Source organism: Larus michahellis, chromosome 1 (assembly GCF_964199755.1).
Source record: "Larus michahellis chromosome 1, bLarMic1.1, whole genome shotgun sequence".
NCBI classification, from domain to species: Eukaryota; Metazoa; Chordata; class Aves; order Charadriiformes; family Laridae; genus Larus; species Larus michahellis.
In genome coordinates, this window is record NC_133896.1 from 216,048,192 (window position 1) to 216,072,688 (window position 24,497).

General features: G+C 43.5%; 1 protein-coding gene across 2 annotated transcripts in view; it reads left to right on the forward strand.

Moving 5' to 3' along the window:
* The window catches only part of UVRAG (UV radiation resistance associated), a 112,968-nt gene that overhangs the window by 84,036 nt on the left and 4,435 nt on the right, over nucleotides 1-24,497 (forward strand). Inside the window, exons 14-15 of one of the 2 annotated variants that reach the window (XM_074572302.1) lie at nucleotides 9,925-10,016; nucleotides 16,062-17,164. In XM_074572302.1, the coding sequence (XP_074428403.1) occupies nucleotides 9,925-10,016; nucleotide 16,062 (93 nt within the window). In that variant the 3' untranslated portion in view covers nucleotides 16,063-17,164. Of the gene's footprint in view, nucleotides 1-9,924; nucleotides 10,017-16,061; nucleotides 17,165-24,497 lie in introns of those variants that run through there. The other variant, XM_074572301.1, reaches the window with a different exon arrangement.

Below are 24,497 nucleotides of genomic sequence, written 5' to 3' on the forward strand. Positions count from 1 at the left end.
TAAACTATGAAAGTAATTAATAACTGTAGGAATGAGGACCATATAGAAATTTCTAAAAACTTGGAAACTTTATTATATTGCTCTGACCTGTAATTGAGCAATCATAGAATGGTTTGGGTGGGAAGGGACCTTTAAAGGCCATCTAGTCCAACCACCTGGCCATGAGCAGGGACATTTTCAACTAGACCAGGTTGCTCAGAGCCCCATCCAACCTGGCCTGGAATGTTTCCAGGGATGGGACATCTCCCACCTCTCTGGGCAACTTGTTCCAGTGTCTCACCACCCTCAGCATAAAAAAAATTCTTTATATCTAGTGTGAAAGCAGAGAGAGGCCACAGTCTTCGGTGCAGATGTTCACAGAATCACAGAATGCCAGGGGTTGGAAGGGACCTCTGGAGACCATCCAGTCCAACCCCCTGCCAGAGCAGGGTCACCCAGAGCAGGTGGCACAGGAACGCGTCCAGGTGGGTTTGGAATGTCTCCAGGGATGGAGACTCCACCATCTCTCTGGGCAGCCTGTGCCAGGGCTCTGCCACCCTCACAGGAAAGAAGTTTTTCCTCGTGTTGAGACAGAATTTCCCGTGTTCCAGCTTGTGTCCGTTGCCCCTTGTCCTGTCCCTGGGCACCACTGAGAAGAGTCTGGCCCCATCTTCTTGCCACCTGCCCTTTAGCTCTTGCTGAGCATTGATGAGATCCCCTCTCGGTCTGCTCTTCTCCAGGCTGAACAGCCCCAGGGCTCTCAGCCTTTCCTCAGCACAGAGATGCTCCAGCCCCTCCGCATCTCCGGAGCCTCTGCTGGACTCTCTCCAGCAGTTCCCTGTCCTTCTTGAACTGGGAAGCCCAGAACTGGACCCAGGACTCCAGATGTGGCCTCACCAGGGCAGAGCAGAGGGGGAGGCAGATGTTCATCTGCCACTAGAGCTGACAATGTAGCCCTAGTGCACCCCCGCAGCCTTTCCAGCCTGGCTGATGAGTTCGGGCTCTGGGCTATATTCACCCTGATTTCCAGTCAGGACAAGGTTGGTGAGTTCTCTGTACCTGCCTGTGCGCTCCTGAGACTATTGCCCTTTTGGTGTTCTTAGGTAAAAAAAGCAGGTTTCAGAGGTTTTCATGCAGTGCAAAATCACCCTTGGGGAGCTAAACGCATAAAGAAAACATCACGTTTAAGATGTAGGTACAAAATGTTGTCTTTCTCCTGGCTTTTGCACATCTGACCTTTTGTTCTGTGCCTGATGTAATGATTTTTAATACAAAAGCTCAGGATGAATGAGGTCATAGGAAGTAAGTGTGCCCATGTCTTATAATCCAATAAACATCGCTTTGTGATACCGAGGTGTTTTAAGAAGGTCTGACCTGAACCTGGAAAGGTTATGCTGGATAGCTTCATCTCATCAAGCTCTAATGCAGCAAGACTAGAGCCGACCAGTAAACGTGGTTTGAGTTACTTGAGTGCTTCACTGGGGAAAGGGGGAAGCTTTTCTCAGGCCAGTAACTCCTCTATCTTCTAAATTGCTTTTTTTTTTTTAATGTTCTTTCTGTAAAATGGTCATGGTATATGAGAGGCACCTTTATGGGCAAGGGGGCCCAGAGATGTTATTTTTTATAACAAGCCCATTAACCACCAAATTTTATAGGAATAACTTATATAAGTGGCTGTTTCCCCCAGCCTGTCTTTGACGATGGTTTCCCATATCCTTACTGGGACACCAGGCTCAAACCATGAAGGCGAATGTTTGAGACCCCTCTGGGGGGGTGTTGTGTTTACTCTCAGGAAGGGCTTCACGAATACGAGCGGGAGAGTCCGGGAAGAAACACGGCTTTTGGCTCATCTCAGTGTTTAGTTCTACAGTGTGTTGTGCATGTCCTCAAACACGTACTCCTATTTCCTTATTTTCTTGTGGTCTATCTCCAATAAACACTATTGCTGCGAAACCAAAATCGAGTATTAAATATTGCCTGTTATCACATTTCAGTTTTAAAAATTAGAAGAAAACTACTTCATAAATGTTTGGCAGACTATTACAAGTTGCTGAGCGTTAGCGTCCGGGCTGCTGCTGTGTTTGAATAATGATCAGACTTTGTATTTTGGTGAATGTGAGGGGAAGAAGCAGCTTAATATAATTCTAACGCAAATGAAAAAAGGCAGAAGGGAATTAGATCTGTTATCAGATGAGGATATAGTTTCCTTGGTCACTGCTGACTCACTCCTGTGCTTAGATTTCATGCATGAATTTCCCCTGCCTGTCAGATGGAAGGGAATTATAGTTCTCCAGTCTGGGAGGAGTGGAAAGGAGCTGGCTGCTTGTGGGGAAGCAAGAACCAGTGGGTGAGAGAAAAGTTGCCATATGAATTTGATGCCCTCTGTAAGAACTGAATCAGAGCTTCCTGCTAACCTAGTGTGTACAGACACTGAGCCGTAATGTAGAGATCATAGAATCATGGAATGGTTCAGGTTGGAAGGGACCTTAAAGACCATCCAGTTCCAAGCCCCTGCCCTGGGCAGGGACACCTCCCACCAGACCAGGTTGCTCCAAGCCCCGTCCAACCTGGCCTTGAACCCCTCCAGGGATGGGGCAGCCACAGCTTCTCTGGGCAACCTGGGCCAGGGGCTCACCACTCTCACAGCCAAGAATTTCTTCCTAATCTCTAATCTAAATCTCCCCTCTGTCAGTGTAAAACCCTTCCCCCTCGTCCCATGGCTCCCCTGCCTGATCCAGAGTCCCTCCCCAGCTTTCCTGGAGCCCCTTGAGGGACTGGAAGGGGCTCCAAGGTCTCCCCGGAGCCTTCTCTTCTCCAGGCTGAACCCCCCCAACTCTCTCAGCCCGTCCTCCCAGCAGAGGGGCTCCAGCCCTCCCAGCATCTCCGGGGCCTCCTCTGGCCCCGCTCCAACAGCTCCGTGTCTCTCCTGTGCTGAGGCCCCAGAGCTGGAGGCAGCACTGCAGGGGGGTCTCCCCCGAGCGGAGCAGAGGGGCAGAATCCCCCCCCTCGCCCTGCTGCCCACGCTGCTGGGGATGCAGCCCAGGCTGCGGGGGGTGTTTCTGGGCTGCCAGCGCACGTTGCCGGCTCATGTTGAGCCTCTCACCCACCAACCCCCCCAAGTCCTTCTCCTCAGGGCTGCTCTCCATCCATTCTCTGCCCAAACTGTATTTGTGCCTGGGATTGCCCCAACCCACCTGCAGGACCTTGCACTTGGCCTGGTTGAACTTCATGGGGTTCGCATGGGCCCATCTCTCCAGCCTGTCCAGGTCCCTCTGGATGGCATCCCTTCCCTCCAGCATGTCGACCACCCCACACAGCTTGGTGTCATCGTCAAACTTGCTGAGGGTGCACTTGATCCCAATGTCCACGTCTCAGACAAAGGCATTAAACAAAGATCAGCATTTCTGCACTGTAGCGTTGACTGTCTTGGACTTTGCAGCATCTGACTGTTAAGTTATTGCTGTTACAGATCAAAGTAAAAGAAGAGGAAAGTATCCCATTGATAGCAGCCTCAGCATTGTAGAAGATGGTGAAATCAAGCTAGTTTAGACTAAATATGATTTAAAAATAACAGTGTGATTGTAAGCAGCCTTTGAAGGGACAGCATAGAACAGCGATCTCTCCTGTTACTGCGTTGATTGCTGTTTGTATGCCATATTTGTTATTGCAAAATCAAAATTGTGATGGGACTCCTTTAAGATGGCATTAATGAAGACTTTTTTTTAAGCACGCTGGGTCAGCTTAAAGAACTTTAAAGCGTGTGCCCTGTGGATTAATGAAGGACATGGGTCTTCAAGGCTGCTGATGTCACTTGTTTTTCTTGTTAGTTTAGTGCTCTTAGAAGAATTGCAAAGTAAACAGTTGCTTTTCAGGGTGGACATCTGAACAGCATGGAAATCCACTTGGGAGAGGGAGGCAGGCACTGGCAGATCAAGATACAAGTCAGCATTTCCATAAAAATAGCTGCGTATTTGAGCACTTCCCCTTGTTTGGATGAGGGATGTCACTACTGTGGCTGTCCTCTGTTTGCGCCTTCTGAAAACAAGATTTGAGGACTTAAAGACTTGTTATAATCACAGGGGTTGCTATATTGCTTTTTTTTTCCCCTCTCCCGCTTCCCCAAGAATCTTTTTAAAAAAAAAAAAAGCTTCGGCTAGATTTACTTCCAAATTGTGACAGATGTATGCTGACAGTCTTGTAAATACGAACAATAAAAATGAATTTTAAATGTTTTGCTTTGAGATACGCGATCTCAAGAGCTAATCGATACCACGGTGTGTTTCGCTAATGTTGCAGCTTTAAGGGTTTTTCCGTAAACCCCCATAGCTGTTCAGAGCTAGAACAGCTAGCTACATTTAATAAAACAAAGGCAAGCAACATGTTAAGAGTGCAAATAATCTAAAATTTTTTAATTTCCCCCAAAAGGTATAAACACACACAACCGTTTATATAGCAGCAGGCATTATTTCACTGATCCCCCAAGGTTGTTTATATAGCAACAGGCATTATAACAACACTTTCTGTTTTCATTATTGCAGTGCTTAGTCATCTGAATCCCAGCCAGTGCTCCTTCATCCTCTGAAAAGTCATCCAGGATCTTGTAAAACAATTAACTATATCATTTTATTAAAACTTGCATTTTTATATTTCTGTCCCAGCGTTGGACAGCCTCTGAAAACCCTCGGTGAATGCTTGGCTTCTACCCAACCCTGTGCACTTGATTGAAAGAACACTTTTGCTTCTATTTTTATTTGTGGGTTTTCACATTTGTGGAGCAGATGTCCTTTCAAATGCTCGATGCTATCAAGAACAACTCCTCATTTAATTGCAAATAATTCAAAATTGCTCTTGACTTGCCTTAACGTGAGCCTGAATAGTGTAGTAGTGGGTTGGGTCCACCTCTTGTATAGAAACAGACGGTGCTACAACATCAAGGACCTGCAGTAGAGACTAAGGGAAGTGTAAAATTGCTGGAGGTTTCAGTATTGAGTCGAGTATTATGCATAACGTGTACTGAAGTGACTGGTATTTTGAATTTTATTAACATAGTCTGCGCTGTGAGACTGTTTCCACGTGGCTTAGAACAATATGGTTACGGCTGGGGAAACAATATGGTAAATGATGAACAGATGAGTTCAGAATTGGAGTCATTCTGTGCTCCCAAAAAAGGATATTCCAGTCGAGGTACTCCGTGGTTTCTGGCTGGAAGTAAATGTATATGCTTGTATACCATTAGTCATTAAATACTGTTACAGGGATTAGTGTAGGAAATGGGCTATTCTTCTTTGCACGCAAATGCAGGATATCGTTATTTGTCTTAAGAAGCAGCCCCTTAGTGTCAAAAGCCCTAATTTTGATCTTCGGTGCAACCTGATGTTACCCAGAAATGGAAAGATAGCTAAATGGTTTCTTTGTAAGCCAACTTTAATACTCCTAGTACTTCTTATCTTATGGACTTTATAGGAGAATAACCGGACCTTTGCAGGTTTGTATTTTAATTCATTAACAAATGAGGTAGCTACACTTGTCGTGATTTGTTTTAGCGTGGAAGGTGGTAAGCTTTTATGTTGTCTGATGTGACTTTCATTAACCATAACAGTCTAGTTGACAAAATAAATTACTTGGAAGATGCTTGGGTGGCAAGAGTAGTTTCGAGGTGCTCAGGGTGGAGCTGATTCACTGCTCAGGACCGACAACTTCCAGTAGAAGGTGAAGCCGTTGCACAGAAGGAAATGCAGGTAGAAACGGGAGCAACTGAATATTTATTTTTTTTTCCCTCTTCTTAAAGAGTCTAAACCAATTATGCCCAGCTTGTTACGAGTTAACTTTAATTTGTTTGTCATGCCTCATGTACAGCTGATGCTGTGGTTGTGTGTTAGCTGGAACAATTTTCTTAGTCTTTGATGGAAATTAAGTATTTAAACATTTTATTAAAAACCTAATGTGCATTTTAAGAATAAATCTTACCTTTCACTCTAAGAACAATTGCTTTAAATGCAGCTTACTTCTATGACGTTGGAATAAATAGCAAATATAATAAAAATACCGACCAGTATGATGGGGTGGTCTTCCATAGAGGTAGAGTTGGCTTTAATATCAATTCAGTCTCCTCTTTCTTCAGATTCTTCTGTACAGGTACTTCTTGAAATTGTCTTAGGACAAACAAAAAACTCAGATTTTACAAAGGCAATCTGGGCAGTGACCTACTGACAGTCATAAATTTTTGTCCATCCTCTTTTCAACGTCTTTTTGTAATGTAGAAATATTTTTAGAAGTTTGAAACTTTATCACACTGGCTTTGTAAGTCAGGTTTAGGGGATACAAGTTTTCTGAGAAACTAATCAAATTGGATGAATGTTTTCTAAAACCTTGTAGAAATGTGAACGTGGTTTGGGTTTTTTTTTCTGGTTGCTGTTTATTAGCAACTTCTTTACATCTTAATTAAATAACTTAAGTCTTAGTTAGTTAAATAATTTGCAATGGTATCAGTTAACACAGAAGCCAAAGCAACAAAGTTCAATAAAATGTTGAACCTTTCACTTTTTGAGATGAGTAAAAGGAATAAATCTGTGTAATTGAAAGAAATTACAAAGTGAAACTATTTTTTTTTTTCTCCCTTAAATATCCCTTAAGTTATTCTGCCTTGAACTGTTCAGAAAATACGATGCACCTCATCTGCTACGTCTTGTTTCTGTGGAGTAGGTGTCGCTGGTAACTGGTGTGAGAGCAGGCTGGGAACCTTGGCTGAAGTGTCTTTAGCTCGTTTGTTTTCCAGTTCGTGTTTACTACGTGTTTTTGTTCAATCAAGCAACGTTTCACACAGCACTTGGGAAAACAAAGCTGTATAGAGGAGCTAAACATTAGTAAGGAAATGGCAATTAATATTTTATTAGTTGAACATCATTAATGATGTACTCACAGCCCCGTGGAGAATACGCAGTCATGAATGTGAACCAAATCTTGGACATTTGTTCACTCGAATTAAAACAGGCACGTTTTCTTCAGATGGCCGGGTCCCTGATATCCTGAAGGAATAATTGGACCTTTAAATAAAATGCTGCTTTTGCAAGTGATACTTGGTTCCTTTGGAAACTTTACGTGGGGCAGGTGGAGATGGGTGATGTTTAATTTCAACAGTTGAAATGTGAACTCAGTTTCTTCGGGGAATCGAGACAGCACATGGTCACCTCTTTCTGCTGTCATGTTCCTATCCCAACTTCATGTTTCACTGGTCTCCTTCATGCTTCTTTTCATCTTCCATCATGCAAAGCTCAATCTTTAAATTCCTTTTAACTCTCATGAGCAAAGCAGGTGTCCTCTCCCTACATTTTTCTCTTTTTAAAATTGATTTTGATGTTATGAATCCTACTGTAACAGGTCGCAGGTGAAGGTTGTTACTATTGTTCAGTGTCTTACTAGTTATTGGATGAGGGGGAGTAACCATCCCTGTATGTGTGGTGTTGGCTGTTAAAAGATATTAAACTTAAGGAAAAAGGTATGAGAAATGCTTCATGGTTTGGGGGGAAAAAAAAAAACAGTCCTTACTAATGATGGCAGAGGGTAAGAGTAGGAGGAAGAAGAGTTCTGCCTCCGTCTTTCTTCTGCCTCCGTCTTTCTTCTGCCTCCGTCTTTCTTCTGCCTCCGTCTTTCTTCTGCCTCCGTCTTTCTTCTGCCTCCGTCTTTCTTCTGCCTCCATGCTCCTGTTTGCGGTGTGCTCTATGTGTGGTGGGTTCTGTCATTCAGCGGAAGCAGAGATTTCTTTTTGGGGGTCTGTGAGATTACTGCAGAGCACTGTGAAGCAGGACGTAACCTTGTTGCATTAATGGGGAGGTAATTTTGGAACCAGACTAAAATGTGAGAAGTGACTGATGGCTCTGATGCTCCAACTCTTTTTTTTTTTTTTTTTATTATTATTATTTTCTGACACTAGAAAGCAGATGAGTTTTTCAACACCTTCTGGGATTATTTGTAGGTTTGTTTCGTGAATACATCATCGTCAGCTTGTATTGATACAGACACATAAGGCAATATTGCTTTCATTTTAAGCTATTACAAAGCCAAAATAGAATGCAGTTTATAAAGTTAAATTTATTTTTTTTCCTAGCAGCTTCACAAAACTTACATCCTAACTTTACTTACGCTGCGTCTCTACTATTTGCAAGATGGAAATGAGTTTTAGCAGAAACAGTATTTTTCTCATGTTTTGGTAGAAGAGTCTCGCCTGCGTTCCTCTGGTGTTGGCTGTTGGAAGTGGAGAGATCCCTTAATCCAATTCTTTTCATGCTCTGAAACCTTAGAATTTAAGGATGACTATAAAAAGGGGTATTCTATGAACATTTGATTTTAGTAGGAGGAACAAATGTAATGGGTTTGATTTTTTTTTTCCTTTTTTTTTTTTTTTTATTTCTTTTGCCCCAGGCTAGTTCTTTGGTTAACCAAATCCACCGTAATCCCATCAGGAGAATGTGGTGATCGTTTAGTAATTTATACTGTATGGTTGTCTTAATCCAGGTTCTATCATTGTAGCAGAAAATATGAATCCAAGCCCACCATATGACTTGAGTGTGTCCATATGGAAATAATAAACGGGGTAATAAATGGCCTCCTGTTGTACAATGCAGTACTGAGGATGATTTTCTTCCAAAGCTATTTTTCTTTCTAAAACTCAGACAAGCATAGAAATCAGTCCCAATTTCAAGAGTCTTTTTCAGTGGAAAAACCGATTGGGCCATTGTTTGGGAGAAGTCAAACATCTTTCTAGCTTAGAGGATGCTTTCCTACACCTTACTTTCCTGAATTATGGAAACAGGCGTGTTAATTCTAATTCTAAAAAAAAAAAAAAAAAAATCAAATTTCACTTTGTGTGGGAGTATCCCATGTTTCAGCAAGTAGCTCTATCAGTATCGAATTTGTGTAGTTATTGTATGTGTATGTTGGAGGGCAGCTGTGACTTCTAGAGCACGTTAGCATCTGCTGAGAACTGCACATTAAGTTGATGCTGCTTCATTCTGATAGTCTTAAAGGTACTGGAATTTAGGCATATTTTTTTTCTTCAATTTTAACCGCACGAGGGATAAATTTCCCTGCAAAGTTTCCACGAAGTTTTGAGATTCACACTTGAAAGAAACGAAGACTTTTTCCCTTCCACGTGCCCTTCTCTTTGGAGGTATTTTTCGTTTGGGGACTTATTTACGAAGTAGTTTATAATTACCAGCAGTGAGAGTTATATCGTGTGTGCTTGATTTGATCATCTGAGGGTAAAAACAAGTTACGGTTTGCATGGAGTCACTGTATCAAATCTTTTCATTTATGTTTGTGCCCACAAAGGAGTTAATACTTGGGTTAAAGTCAGTCAATGTTTGACGCCTTTCTCTTAGCGACATGGCATTTTATTTAAATGCTGGGTTTAATTATGAGAATAATCGCAGCAGTTTAATATCTTGATGGAAACTGTATAAGGAACACAGATTTAGATGGGTTGTGTGGCAGTACGTATTTTCCCGAGTTGATGTTGCTGAAATAATTCCACTGCTGATTCCAGTGTGCATTGATACCCTCGGGGTGACAGATGACATGCACAAATAAATGTTTTGAATCGGTGAATATAGAACATTGTGTTGGAATTCGGTCCTTTCACTTAATGGCTGTATTCTTATTAAGCTGTGAGGCTGCTCTCCTGTTACAGATAGGAAATGGAAAAAGTGTAATGAGGTTTAACAGTCAGATTGACTGATTATTTTGTCCCTGTTCTTGGGTGGGTTTTGCTAATAGGAGGTTATGAGTATTAAATGGAACATTTCCTTAAGGAGAAGAGATCTCTTGGAATTGCTTGATTATCCTACACTTTTTTTGAAACCCTAGTAAATTAACTGACCATAATGTTACATTCATCGGAATCTGGGATTTGGAAAGCGGTGCTAATTTCTTTTTTTTCTGGTTTTGTAGCTTAGGTATCAGCATGGGCTGAGTACTCCAGACCTAAGGCAAACTCTTCCTAACCTGAAAAACTTCATGGAGCTTGGGCTAATGGTTAGATGGTAAGTATTTTTTTAATTTTTTTTTGTAATTAAAAAGAAAAAGGTGGATGCTACATAAAATTTCGATGTAAGGATTTTTCACGAACAAGCAGGTCCTCTTCACAAGAGTTTAGCATGCTTGGGGAAGACTTGTGACTTCCCCAAAATACAGGCCATTCAAGATGTCCACAATATTCTACTATTTTCTTCTGCTTTTGTAATATCATCCATGTGATGGGCCCACAACACTTCTTGCAGGAGTCGGGGGGACAGAGGAAGACTGTTTGAAAAGCCATGTTCTTTGCTACAGGGAGATGAATTCATCATTCTTTCAGGACTACGTCTAAGGGTTGGTAGTAGATGCACCTTCTGTAATATGGTATTCCCTGGAGGTGTTCAAGGCCAGGTTGGACAGGGCTTTGAGCAATCTGGTCTAGTGGGAGGTGTCCCTGCCCATGGCAGGGCGTTGGAACTGGATGATCTTTAAGGTCCCTTCCAACTCTAACCATCCCATGATTCTGTGATAGTCCAGGAGGGTAAAAAGGCATAACAACCTTAGCAGAACAGCTCTCAGACTGGCTGGTACCCGCCTTCCCAGTTGCTTTAAATGTGTAATTCCAGTGAGTTGCATGGGGGGGGGTGAATTATAATAAGCACAGTTTGTGTTGGGCATTTTTACTGCTAATGAAAGCAGCTGCTGCATGTGGAGTATTGTTGCTAAATGGGAAGCTACATTAATGAGTATCTGAAGGTTATAGTAACCTTCCACGGAAATCTTGGGCACTTCTGCTCTGGTTCACTCTGGAGGATCCAGACTCTCTCTCTACTGTCTGGGTAGAAAATCAAAGCAGACTGGCTTTGATTTTCTAAGACTAAAGTTAGTGTAGGCTTCTCTTGCAGCAGCTCTTTGAGCGTGAGGCTTGACCAATTCTCCTTAAACCCACTGAGATAAACTTTAGTAAATGTGGAAGGCACAATTCACTAGCAAGTGTATTTGTGCAGGTGTTACATGCTTTGTATTCTCATTTTTTTTAATTTATGGTCTTTGAATTGTGTGCACTCATGCAGCCTCTTACCTTGAGCAATTATTTTGTCCTGCATTCGCATCTTTGTTCTTTGGGTGCCTGAATCCCACCCAAACGTAGCAGTGTGCCATTTTAGGATCCCTAAGTTAATTATTCGCTGCTCCAAAGGTCTTGTGTGGTCCGTGGGTCATACTTGGCCCCATGCAGATGCCCTGGATCCTCCAAGGTATTGAAAATCTCATCCAGCATGAGGTAACCCCACCAGGTTTTGCTGCCAGATGCTCTGGTGATGGATATGGATATAGATTCCCTCGCCGCTTCAGTTGATCTGAGAAATAATTTCTTCTGGCACGTTAATTAAGATGAAAGAGTGCTTCCAGTCTTCCTAACGGAAACCAGTTATTCCTAATAAGATAATGAACTACAAAGCACTAATAGCCAAACCTAAATATTTTTGGACTAGTATGTGGCTTTTAGGAGAGACTTATAAACCAGGCTTGAATTAGTCTTTAAACCTGATGAGAAATGACACTAAACATTGTGTCACTGGCCCTTCTTTAACAGAGGAGTTAAAGCTTTTTAGTGCTATTCATACTATATCTGAATTCCTTACATTTTCAACCAACAGAAGTAGCAAGGCCTTTATTAGCTAATGCAGACTGGTCCCTTGCCATGACCTGCCCGACAGGTGTAGAGGCAGCGTAGCATAATGTGGATATTTGTAGTGATGGGAATACTTGTCTGAAATGAATGCAGAAAAAGTGGTACGTGATAAATAGTTTTGGGTTGAAAAACAGGGACAAAACTGCTGATAAACAGCCTTCTCTTAAGTACTTGTTTCTGCAACTTTTAAAGGATTTTACTATTCCAATAGCGTTCTTACTGCTGTGTTTTAGTAGGGTCCTAAAATGTTGCTAAGCTCTAAAAGACTCTTTTTTATTTTTTTCCTGCAATATGCCGAACATGGGAAGAACACCACATCACTTCTAAAGACAGTGTGTGATCACGCATCCTTTTATCCAAAAACAAAAGCAAGCTTGCTATTACTGCTCCATTTGAAAATTATAAGAGCAGGGTTCAAATGGGGGTAGTGCCCTGGAGTAGCACAGCTCAATATATCAGACCCTTGGGACAAAAATTCTGCTTCAGTGGGTACGGGTGATGGAAATCCTATGGGACGTCGTCACGACACGGCTCCTGCCAGCCCTTATTTCTGTGTCACTCTTCGCCTTTGTTACCTTTCATTCCTTGCACAGAAATGCTGATCCAAGTGAACTCCAAGCTACTGTCCAAATCACTTATTTCTGGGAGGAGAGTCTTGGCAAAGGAAAACAAATACAGGAGTGGAAAAAGTAGCATCTTTGAGCAATACCGTAAAAAGTGTTGCCTGATGGAGATTCAACAAAACCGTGGAAATAAACGGGCCCTGAGAAAAGGAAGTTCAGTCCCTTGTGCGGTTTTATTCTGTCAGTAATTTCAAGCACAGCTGAAAAGATTCTCCCTGCTTTTCTTATCCCCTAGCAAGATATATAAAGAAAAGCTTTCTTCATCAGGAAAATATTACCAGGTGTTTTTGCATGGTATCCATCTCTATGATGTAAAAATCCTCAGATTTTTACCTAAACCATGACTTCTGTAGCACTTGTGTGTACTCATCAGTAGAACGGGAGGGGTGGGGATCATGGATGTCTCCTTCGGTCTTGAGTAAGCAGGGATGGGATGACTCTGTTAAATGGGAATCGTTTTCAAAGCGTGAGTATCTTTCTTCCCGTCTGGTGTGCGCTGGCTTTGAAGAACTGATCATGGAAGCTTTAGTTATGCCTTAAGATGTTTTGCCATCGTACAACCAGGGCGATTTTTTTTTTTTTTCCCCGTAGGTGATACACAGCCATTAGCAAGACAAAACACACTTTTTGGCTGGATAATATTTCAAAACATGTAGGAATATTAAGCGTAGTTCTCCGGGAGTATCACATTCCCTCCTTCCCTCCCCTATGACTGTCTATGCCTCATTTCCTTCTCACCTCCAAAACTTGTATGAATAGTTGTTCATTTTTAACATTTTTTTTTTTTTTTTAAGGCTAATGATTCTAAACAATGCTTCTTAGTACTTCCTTATAATATAAATGGAAATGGGGCTTTGCAGGGAGTCTAGCTCAAGGGGAAAACTGGCTAGACTCTCATAACCAGGCATTGCAGTTGAGCACATACGTAGGAGTGTACAAATGCCCACTGGCTTGTGGATAATATCTGATTACTTATATTTTAACAAGCATAAAAGCCACCAGCTGTTAAAATGAAGATTTGAAGGAATTGTTTGTTTTTAGGATGCTGTAGGTGAGTCGTCTGATACCCTCTGCCGCAAAGCGTAGTCAGTAAAGTGTTTCCACGTCATCCTTCGTTTGCAGGATGAGAGCAGGAACATGTGAGGCAGTGAGGGGGTTTTCTTATCTACAGATTCACCCGCAGTGCCTGGTTTGGGTTCAGCGTTGCTGGTCTTCGGTTTCCTTTCTCAGCCCTGTAGCTGATTATTGCTGAATTTAAGTTCTGTCAAATCATCATCGCGCTGGGAAAAAAGCAATACATACACTGTACTTAGTTTCTCTTTAAACAGGACTGGTTTTAACTCCGAGCCCATGCAGCGTCCTCATGTTAGCTTTTGACTAGAGACCTTTGTATTTCTGTGCTGTCTGGAATAGAATTGAATCCGTTAGATATTCAGGGTAACTGAAATACATAGCTGTTTCAGGCTCAACCTCTTTATCTGATAAGCATCAGTTTAGATTTGAGTACAAAATACTTTCTTTACTCCTTCAGACTACAAACAAGCAAACAACAGCCTGGAGAAGAGAAGGTTTCAGGGAGACCTCAGAGCCCCTTCCAGTATCTGAAGGGGGCCTACAAGACAGCTGGAGAAAGGGACTTTTTACAAGGGCACATAGCGATAGGACAAGGGGTAATGGGTTCAAACTGAAAAAGGGGGAAGATTGAGCTGAGATCTCAGGCAGAAATTCTTGACTGTGAGGGTAGTGAGCCCCTGGCCCAGGTTGCCCAGAGAAGCTGTGGCTGCCCCATCCCTGGAGGGGTTCAAGGCCAGGTTGGACGGGGCTTGGAGCAACCTGGTCTGGTGGGAGGTGTCCCTGCCCAGGGCAGGAAGTTGGAACTGGACGATCTTTAAGGTCCCTTCCAACCTGAACCATTCTATGAAAATGACCTCACAGCTTTCGTAGAAGAGCCCATCTAGTTCACACTTCTATCAGAGCAAATTTGTCTTTAAAGTCTCAGCTTCAGACTTTCATGAACTCTGTTGCTCTGTCTGAAGCTCTGGGGCAGCCCTTGGCCGTCTTGAAGGTCTGCGGAGTCCGATGCCTTTGCATCAAGGTTTAACTGCGTTGCTGCTGGATCCCTGTGCCTGGCGAGATTCATCTTGTTTGGGTTTCTCAGGCATGACACTTCAATGATTAATACATGTTTTCACATCCCAACACGCGTGATTTATGGCAGCAAGCCTGCGGGTCTACAAGCTCTGCTTCCCTCTTCATATCTCTCCTGGCACCTATACTCTACTGTGTTTGCTTTTCTTCCCCCTTACCCCTACTGCAAAATATTATTTGTTCTGTACGTAGATGAAATCAAGACAGATCAGTTGGTTCCCGCACACACTGTTATGGAGGCTATGGAACTGCAGAAACATATTTTTCTGATCTCAGATCTGGATGTTGACTCTTCAGGTGAAAGATGATGAGCCAGAGTTGTTGTGGATTTAGACTGTCTCAGTTGCGGTCCCCCATATCTTTTCTGTTTCCTTTTGGGAATAATTCTCTAGCTTTCAATTTTTTTTAGTCCTGGAGTCTCACTGGCTTCCAGAAAAGCAGTTTATTTTTAAGATTAACTTTTGCTGATGCAAAAGGCCCCATGCAGTTTTTCTCTTAAATTCTTTTTCTTTTGAGTATGCAGATTATTCCAGCCTTTGAGAGAGACCAAGTCTGTGCATTTCGAACATTGTTTGATTCCTTTTTGCATGTTCGGATTTATCTTTCACAAGCCAGGCTCTTTAGGTCACTCATTTTCTCTCCTTTTCTTCAGCTTAATTTTATTTACTCTGTGTACCTTTTGAGGGATACTATTTGTGGTTATTAACAGCAAGTAAAGAGCGCACTGCAGACCTGAGCAGTCCAGTGAGAAGGAAACTTTTTTCCTAGTGAATAGATTAGACAATAGGCTTATCTAATGTTGGCAAATAAGAGACACTCCTTTAGAAGGTCCTGTCTGTAGTCAAGGAGATGTCCTTTTGAGCCTGCCTTTAAAAGCTTTACCCAAAAATACTTGCGTGCCAAGGCTTAAATCTGTGTTTCAAAGGTACGTCTTGATTCATATACTGCTAAATTCAAGAGAAGCCTAAAACTTAATGTTCAAGTAAAGAAAATTCTGGTAGCTTAATTTATGAAGATTTTTTTTTTTTTTTAAAAAAGCATGTGTCAGAATTTCTTAGCTGCCAAAAGACGCAATTTCACCTTAATTTCATATTGGCAGCCTCCTTTTGCAGCCCTGTCACTATTGTGCGTTATTTAACCAGTAATCTCTAAGAAGGTGAGAAACTATTATTGCTTTTTAGCACAGTTGACATGAGGTTGGCTCCGAGCTGCACTTGGAGCTTCAAACATTTCAGATGGCTATAAACCAACTTAAACACCTTCATTTAGCGTTCTTACTGCCATGAGGTCATAGTTTGCAACGAAAAAGATCAAATGGTGTTTAAGTTTTTTTTTTTTCAAAGTATTCTCATACCAAAGAGCTGTAGCTGTGGATTTTGGCTTTTGGCCAGACAATCAAGATTTAGTATTTTGACCAGCTGTGATCCAGTAATGTCCCTCAGAGGAAACATTTTGTGGGGAGGAAAAGATACATATTTGAGCCTGTGAATTGTATTCTGTCTCTCATACTGCTTTACGGTTTCTCCGAGCCCCTTGCAGACAGATTAAATAATCACAAGTGAATCTGACTTGAAGAAACTGTTTCTTTTTATCAAAACTGCAAACAGATTACAACCAGAATCGGTTCCCTAAGAAAATAGCTTCAGAAATGCTGCTGTCCTACTTCAGTCACTTCATCTCGCCTGTCTGCAGCGCGGAGTCTGTGTCGTGCCCGAGGTCTGTCAGAATGCCCAAATGGACTAATTATAACCAGTGAAAATGAATATTTTGGGGAGAAAACAACTACTTTGTAATTTTGCTGCCAGCAAAATTTACAGCTGAAGTTCCACTGTTATGAACTGGCTTTTGAGATTTGGATGCAATTGAAACGTTGAGATTGGTGATGATGTAATTCTCTTATCTATAATGTCCAATAAATCTGAGGTTTCTTTTCTTTTTTTTTTAATTTAGAAATCCTCCTTCCTGATAGGAACTATACGCACTCCTATACGTAACCAGCCCTAGTCTGATCCAACTCGATGACTAAAAGTCATTAAGGCCTGATGACAGTTCATCAAATCAGGTTTTATACGCCACGAGTCGCAAGCCGTTCTTTTTGGACAGGTGTCCACATCTGTTTGCTGTCTCAGAAGGTTGACCAAGTAATTGTGGCTGGAAGCTGAACCAGTTCAACCCCAGTAATTCAGGTCAGGGTTGTACCTTTGTAGAGTAAAGGGCTGTGCTCCTGCAAGCCAAGCACTTCTCACTGGTGATGATACTTTACATTCTCTAAAGTTTCTGGGCAATTGGATGTTAGTTATCTAGCATGACTTACTTTTTTTTTTTTTTTTAAATATATTAATTCCATGAGCTGTGAAGCTGATAAAGCATCTCTTTCTCTGGGCTTTGCCTTGATGCAGTGCTATGACTTCTGGTAACAGTACAGCTTTTTCCTCAAGGAAGATGCAAACGGCATAAAGACTCTCTGTCAGCTGCTTGTTTGCATGAAGATTAATAGCAACTTAGTATTTCTGAGCTCTGTGCCTCTCTGTAAACATTACTTTTGAATCAAAACCTCAATCTGACTTCTCATTCTCACCTGGAATGAGGCGATGGAACAGGAAAAGATGCTTTGACTTAACTGCTTAACCCACTGTACCTAGAGCCATTTGATTTTTATTTTGCTTGCCTGCAAGACTATGACCATTATTCTACTTAAAGGTACACAGAGAGCTATTCATCTTCTCATGTTTGCCTTCTAGACACCCGTCACTCAGCTTAAACTAGTTGCCCCTGTGGTCAAAAGAGTACGATTTTCCCACTGGTCATAAACCACAGAATCACAGAATGGCAGGGGTTGGAAGGGACCTTCAGAGACCATCCAGTCCAACCCCCTGCCAGAGCAGGGTCACCTACAGCAGGTTGCACAGGAACGCGTCCAGGCAGGTTGTGAATCTCTCTGGAGACGGAGACTCCACCACCTCTCTGGGCAGCCTGTGCCAGGGCTCTACCACCCTCAAAGGAAAGAAGTTTTTCCTCGTGTTGAGACAGAATTTCTGGTGTTCCAGCTTGTGTCCGTTGCCCCTTGTCCTGCCCCTGGGCACCACTGAGAAGAGTCTGGCCCCATCCTCTTGCCACCTGCCCTTTAGCTCTTGCTGAGCATTGATGAGATCCCCTCTCAGTCTTCTCCAGCTAAACAGTCCCAGCCTTTCCTCATCAGATAATTGCTTCGTTCCCGTGATAATCTTTGTAGCCTATGCTGGACTCTCGGGCAGTTCCCTGTCCTTCTTGAACCGGGGAGCCCAGAACTGGACCCAGGACTCCAGATGTGGCCTCACCAGGGCAGAGTAGAGGGGGAGGATGACCTCCCTTCACCTGCTGGCCACACTCTTTTTAATGCACCCCAGGAGACCATTTGCCTTCTTGGCTACAAGGGCACATTGCTGGCCCGTGGGCAACTTGTTGCCCACCAGGACTCGCAGGTCCCTCTCTTCAGAGCTGCGCTCCAGCAGGTCAGCCACAACCTATGCTGGTGCATGGGGTTATTCCTAGCTTGGTGCAGGACCCTACACTTGCCCTTGTTGCATTTCATTAGGTTCCTCTCCACCCAACTCTCCAGCCTGTCCAGGTCTCACTGGATGGTGGCACAGCCTTCTGGTGTGTCACCCACTCCTCCCAGCTTTGTATCATCAGCTAACGTGCTGAGGGTGCACTCTGTCCCCTCACCCAGGTCGTTGATGGATATGTTGAACAAGACCGGACCCAGCACTGAGCCGTGGGGAACACCACTGGTGTTCTCAATAGGGTGTTACCCACTCCTCTCCAGTGCTCCTTTTCTTTCTCCAGTGACTGTGGAAGGAGCCTAGGCAATGACTTTTAGATGGCTGGTCTCCAAAGTCCTTCATGCGTATTTACTTTTATTTAAATGCCTTAGATAATATTTGATAAGCAGTTAAGCCGTTCTATTGACTTCATTCCTGCTTTTTCAGATTTGGACTGTTATCCCTGTATTTATTCCTCACTGAAGCTAAACCCATCCTATTCCTGTTTATTGGCAGCAATGGAGGGTTTCAGAAATCTGCCCGCTTATGTCTCCAGCAGCTTAAAACCTGGTTTTGCAGTCTTAAGTAAGGTCTGTTTCATTGCGTGTAGCTTAAGGAACCTGGCTGCAAGTGCTTTTTGTTCTAATTCATTAGTTTGAACACTTGCATGATAAATGAAGATCATTCCTGTTTTACTGCCCTGTGGGGCAGCCCTTATGTACTCTATTAACTGGAAAGTTATTTTGTAGACGAGGGAGATTAGCTTTGTATTGCTGCTCCATTTAGGCTGTTAGATCACTTAATATAGATCATTCTGCCAGTTCAACTTACTAAAAAAGGGAAGATTTTTTTGGCTGCTGGACTAAAGAGATATTGTTCAGGCATACATAACGTGTTAGCTTGAATAGCCTTGTCATAACAAGCTCTTAAAAAAACCTCTCCTGGTCCTGCAAACTAATTAATTCCTCCCCCATTTGCCTGTAAGGCCTAGATTTACAAAGGAATTTAGGCATGTTTCTTTTTAGGAGGAACTTAAATTTACATGCCCACCGGAACAGTTTGTAAAAGCTGCTTCTCTCCAGCTAATTAGATGCCAGAGTTCTCATGTTGGTTTACTCAGACCCTTAAATTTCTGCTGCTGCATAGAAAGGTTGCTGTTGTGCCTAAATTGGGCTGATCAGCGCTTGCTGAAGGTAATTTGGGGTTTACTAATTAGACAGTCTTATATCATGCTTAAGTCTTTGCCCTTTAAAGAGTCTGATCTAAGAGAAATGAATTTGAGCAAGTTTGAAGCACAGTCCAGCCCAACCAGTAAGAGCAGCAGGTATTACTCGTTCAGATGGTGAAGAGGCTTTGCCTTGAGTTCACTCTCTCCAATAACTAATTGCGCTTTGCGTGACGGTGTGCATCTTCAGGAGCTAGGATTAAACCCAGGATTGCTTTCTGCTCTTCTTTCCCTACATGTCCTCCTCTTCTAAGATGGCTCGTACTCTTTTGAGACCGTGCATCTTGTGCTGCAGGGTGGTATATTCAACAGGAGGAGCCCCTACAGACCTGTCTATAGGCTGGTTGGTGTTTAGACCACTGTGCGTGTAATTTGTCTGCACCCTCTTCTGACTGCTTAAGTTTCAGGCAAGAGCATTTATCACTAAAATACTGTGTACAGAGTAGATAGCCTTGTGACTATTTTAAGAAACGCTCATCTGTACTTAAATCCACAAGGTACGGCTTGAAATTCTTCCTGGATTAGATTTTAATCTCTTAAATGCCTATTTCAACCTGTGGAGGGTTGAATACAATGCAGAGAAATGGCAGAATTTCCTATAAATCTGTCCTGTCATCGTGCCTAAATCCAGGAGACAGGAAAACCTCACTGCTTTACGGGGTGTTGCAGATCTGATTCTTTGACATCAAACTCTTCTTTTAGTTGTAACGATAGGATGAGGGGCAATGGTTTTAAACTAGAGCAGGGTAGGCTTAGATCAGACATTAGGAAGAAGTTCTTTACAATGAGGTTGGTGAGACACTGGCCCAGGTTGCCCAGAAAGGTGGTGGAGGCCCCATCCCTGGAGACATTCAAGGACAGGCTTGATGAGGCTCTGAAGAATCTGATCTACTTGAAGATGTCCCTGCTCACTGCAGGGGGGTTGGACTAGATGACCTTCTAAAGGTCCCTTCCAACCCAACACATGGAATCTTCATGGTTGGAAAGGACCTTTGAGATCATCGAGTCCAGCCAAACAACCTACAATCTCTGCCACTAGAGCATGCCCTGAAGTGCCACATCTAGATGTTTCTGAAATACCTCTAGGGATGGTGACTCAACCCCCTCCCTGGGCAGGCTGTTCCAGTGCCTGACCACTCTTGCAGTAATGTAATTCTTCCTAATATCTAATCTGAACCTCCCCTGCCGCAGCTTCAGACCATTTCCTCTGGTCCTGTCATTATTCACCCGGGAGAAGTGGCCAACACCCACCTCTCTACAACCTCCTTTCAGGGAGTTGTGGAGGGCAATGAGGTCTCCCCTCAGCCTCCTCTTCTCCAAGCTAAACATGCCCAGCTCCCTCAGCCTCTCCTCATATGACCTGGTCTCCGGACCCCTCACCAGCCTGGTCGCTCTCCTCTGGACACGCTCCAGCACCTCAATGTCCCTCTTGTACAGAGGGGCCCAGAACTGAACACAGCACTCGAGGTGAGGCCTCACCAGTGCCGAGTACAGAGGCACCATCACTTCCCTGCTCCTGCTGGCCACGCTATTCCTGATACAAGCCAGAATGCTGTTGGCCTTCTTGGCCACCTGGGCACACTGCTGGCTCATGTTAAGCTGGCCGTCCACCAGCACCCCCAGGTCCTTTTCTGCTGGGCAGCTTTGCAGCCACTCTTCCCCAAGCCTGTAGCGTTGCTTGGGGTTGTTGTGACCGAAATGCAGGACCCGGCCCTTGGCCTTATTAAACCTCATCCAGTTGGCCTTGGCCCATGGATCCAGCCTGTCCAGGTCCCTCTGTAGAGCCTTCCTACCCTCAAGCAGATCAACACTCCCACCTAGTTTGGTGTCATCTGCAAACTTACTGAGGGTGCACTCAATATTCTATGATTCTACTTTGCAAAGGATACAAGTGTCTTCTACCGTAACTTCTGCAGCTGGCATATAGTCTGTTCTGACTGTCACTGCTGAAGTCCCTTAGTGAATCTGGACCCAAACTGTCTCTAGAACAACTAACATGATACATCTGTGCATGGCATCATAGAATTGTCTAGATTGGAAGGGACCTTTAAGATGATCAAGTCCAACCATCAACCCAACACTGACAAAAAGCACCACTAACCCATGTCCCTCAGCACCACGTCTGCTGGCTTTTAAATACCTCCAAGGATGGTGATTCCGCTCCTTCCCTGGGCTGCCTGTTCCGATGCTTAACAACCCTTTCGGTGTAGAAATCGTTCCTAATATCCAATCTAAGCCTCCCCTGGCACAACTTGAGGCCGTTTCCTCTTGTCCTGTTGCTTCTGTTGTATGTGGGGGAAAAAAGTTCTCGTTTTCTTCCTGTGCATCTTGTATTATTCCTAGTCTTGCTTTTTTTTATTTCAGGTATGTGGGGCTGTTTCTCTGGAATCTGCCCTTCTGGGTTCCAGTTTCAGCAGGAATACATTCCCATTTGACTCATCCCTAAAATCTTGATAGAAACTCAGAAGAATTACTTTTATCTTTATTGTTGCAAGGGATGTAATACTGGAATTGGTTGTGGGAACAGCTCGTTTCTTTTGGAAAGGGATGGCAATAAGCGGCCTTCGAGTTTGAAAAGGAGCTTGTATAAGAATGGCGTTCACAAACACCCCACCTTCTTTTTGAACTGCATACGTGCTCACTATTTTAAATGGTATTAGACAACTGATTTGTCAAATAGGTCCAAACTTAGGAACACCTTAAGTACAGGTCATTCTAGAGCTGCAAAATCAAGTGTGTTGCCTTTTTGGATCTTGAATTGACAATACAGTACAATCAAAACAAAGCAAACTTCATCAACAGGGTTTTTCTCCCAACCTAAAATACTAGATTTAGCACAGAGCCCTCTGCCCATCTCGTTATTTTGAGCCTCCTGCATTTAGAGCCACAAGGTGATGGATCAGCCCAGTGCATGTGTCCAAGCCCTTGTAGCACAAAGCTCATCACTCTCCTGCCTGGAGGCTCCTTTTTGTACTCCTCAAGACTTGTGGCAGGTTTAGGCTTCTCTTAGCAGCAAGTTTTATCCCAGCCTGTGCTTCGGGCTTGGTTTTGTACAGAAGAGGGGAGGAGGGAGGCCTTTCCTGCCTTGTTCCATTGCACGCAGCCATTGCTTGGCCTTGTTTCTGTGCCTCAAGGTGTGGGAAAAGTGGCTGGAGAGCTGCCCAGCAGAAAAGGACCTGGGGGTGGTGGTCGACAGCCAGCTGAATATGAACCAGCAGTGTGCCCAGGTGGCCAAGGCGGCCAACAGCATCCTGGCCTGTATCAGCACTAGTGTGGCCAGCAGGACCGGGGCAGTGACGGTCCCCCTGTACTGGGCACTGGTGAGGTCCCACCTCGAGTGCTGTGTCCAGTTTTGGGCCCCTCACCACAAAAAAGCCATTGAGGTGCTGGAGCGTGTCCAGAGAAGGGCACCGGAGCTGGTGAGGGGTCTGGAGCCCAAGTCTTGCGAGGAGCGGCTGAGGGAGCTGGGGGTGTTCAGCCTGGAGAAAAGGAGGCTGAGGGGGGACCTTCTCGCTCTCTATAACCCCCTGAAAGGAGGGGGTAGCCAGGGGGGGTCGGTCTCTTCTCCCAGGGCACAGGCCATGGGACAAGAGGAGATGCCCTGATGTTGTGCCAGGGGAGGTTTAGGATGGATATTAGGAAAAATTTCTTCCCCGAAAGGGCTGCCAAGCATTGGAAGAGGCTGCCCAGGGCAGTGTTGGAGTCGCCATCCCTGGAGGTATTTAAAAGCTGGGCAGACATGGTGTTGAGGGACATGGGGTAGTGGTGGTTTTTGTCAGTGTTGGGTTGATGGTTGGACTCGATGATCTGAGAGGTCCTCTCCAACCTAGGCAATTCTATAATTTGATGACACGCATCTTGACGCATCTCTTTGGTAAGACACACAAATTACAATGGTACATGCCACCTCATCCAAGTAGAAGGGAGATAATTCAGGTCTGCAACATCTCTGTATCTGGAATGGGAAAGGCAGCAAAACCTTAGATATCTTGCACTGTAAAGCACCATCTACTTAATTATGAAGTGTCTTATAATTTGAACTGTAATAATCAGCTGTCACATATCTGTGAGGAATTAGTTCATGTAAATATAGGATGATGTGCCCTTGGACCCAGAGAAGCGTCTTGAATGGTATCTGGCTTTGAGAATACATGAACATCTTGGAATTTGGGTAAATTCCTAAAACCTAGCATTTAATTGTAAGGTTTCTAACAACTTGATAGAGAGCAAAATACTTTGTTTTGCTGCATTTTGCTGTTAAAGCTGAAAACAGCACTCTTATTTTTCCTGTGCTCTTGCTTCAGCAAACCTAGAAGGAAGGTGAAAAATTTTCCTATCTAAGACTTAAAATAAACATAATCTAATCAAATAAGTAATACTGAGTATTCGTTTATCTTGTCAATCAAGGCTGAAAGCAGTAAGCTGTGGGAAGGGAAGGGGAAAACAGACCATTCCCAGTATGTCTCCAATGCCCATTGCCCAAGTAAAGTTCACAAGTGTCCCCCCTCACATTCTTCTGTTTGTCATATTATATCATTTTAAAAATAAATGGTTAATTGTATTGGGGTTGGTTGAAGTATTTTGAAGTCTCTGGTCAGTAAGGGACTTGAGGGCTGCTCTCCAAGACCATATGTATACAGCACTTAATAGCATCTGTAGCCCATACTGCCTTCTCTTTGGTCATCTCTCTTAAGAATGCTCCAAATCTTTGCAAACAAAGCTGAGAGTGCAACGCAGAGATTGCGTTAAAAAGGTCTGAAACAGCAGTTGAACTCAAAGAAGAAAGCTGATATTTTTACTGCTACCTGCCCGTGTGGCGCTTATCTCTGCTTCACTGTCTGCAACTCTAAATTCTGAAAAGCAACATGTCCTTAAGGTGATTTGAGGGTTTTTATGGAAGAGAAGGAAGCCCTACGCATGTATTAAGGGGCAGCCCGGGAGGTGGTAAGATGGGAGAGGAAATTAAAGAGCGGTAGTTCTCCACGCTGCCCTTCCGTGGGGATGCTTATTTTTCACAGAGGGACTTTTTGCAGTAACACTTCTCCTATTTACAAAGGGGAGCAAAAAAAAGAGAACTAATGTGAAAACAATCCACGCTAGGGACTACTTATAAATGCTATTCCATGGTTTTCCCCTGCAAGACAGACCCCAAAATGTATCAGGCCTTGAGTTGAAGGAGTTTCTTTTAAATGGAGTTAATGAAGGAGACTCATGCTGACATCAGTTGAGTCTTATGTATTCAGTGTATCATTAATAGCTTTTTTTAAAAAAAAATTTGGAAGGAAAATGAACCGGTT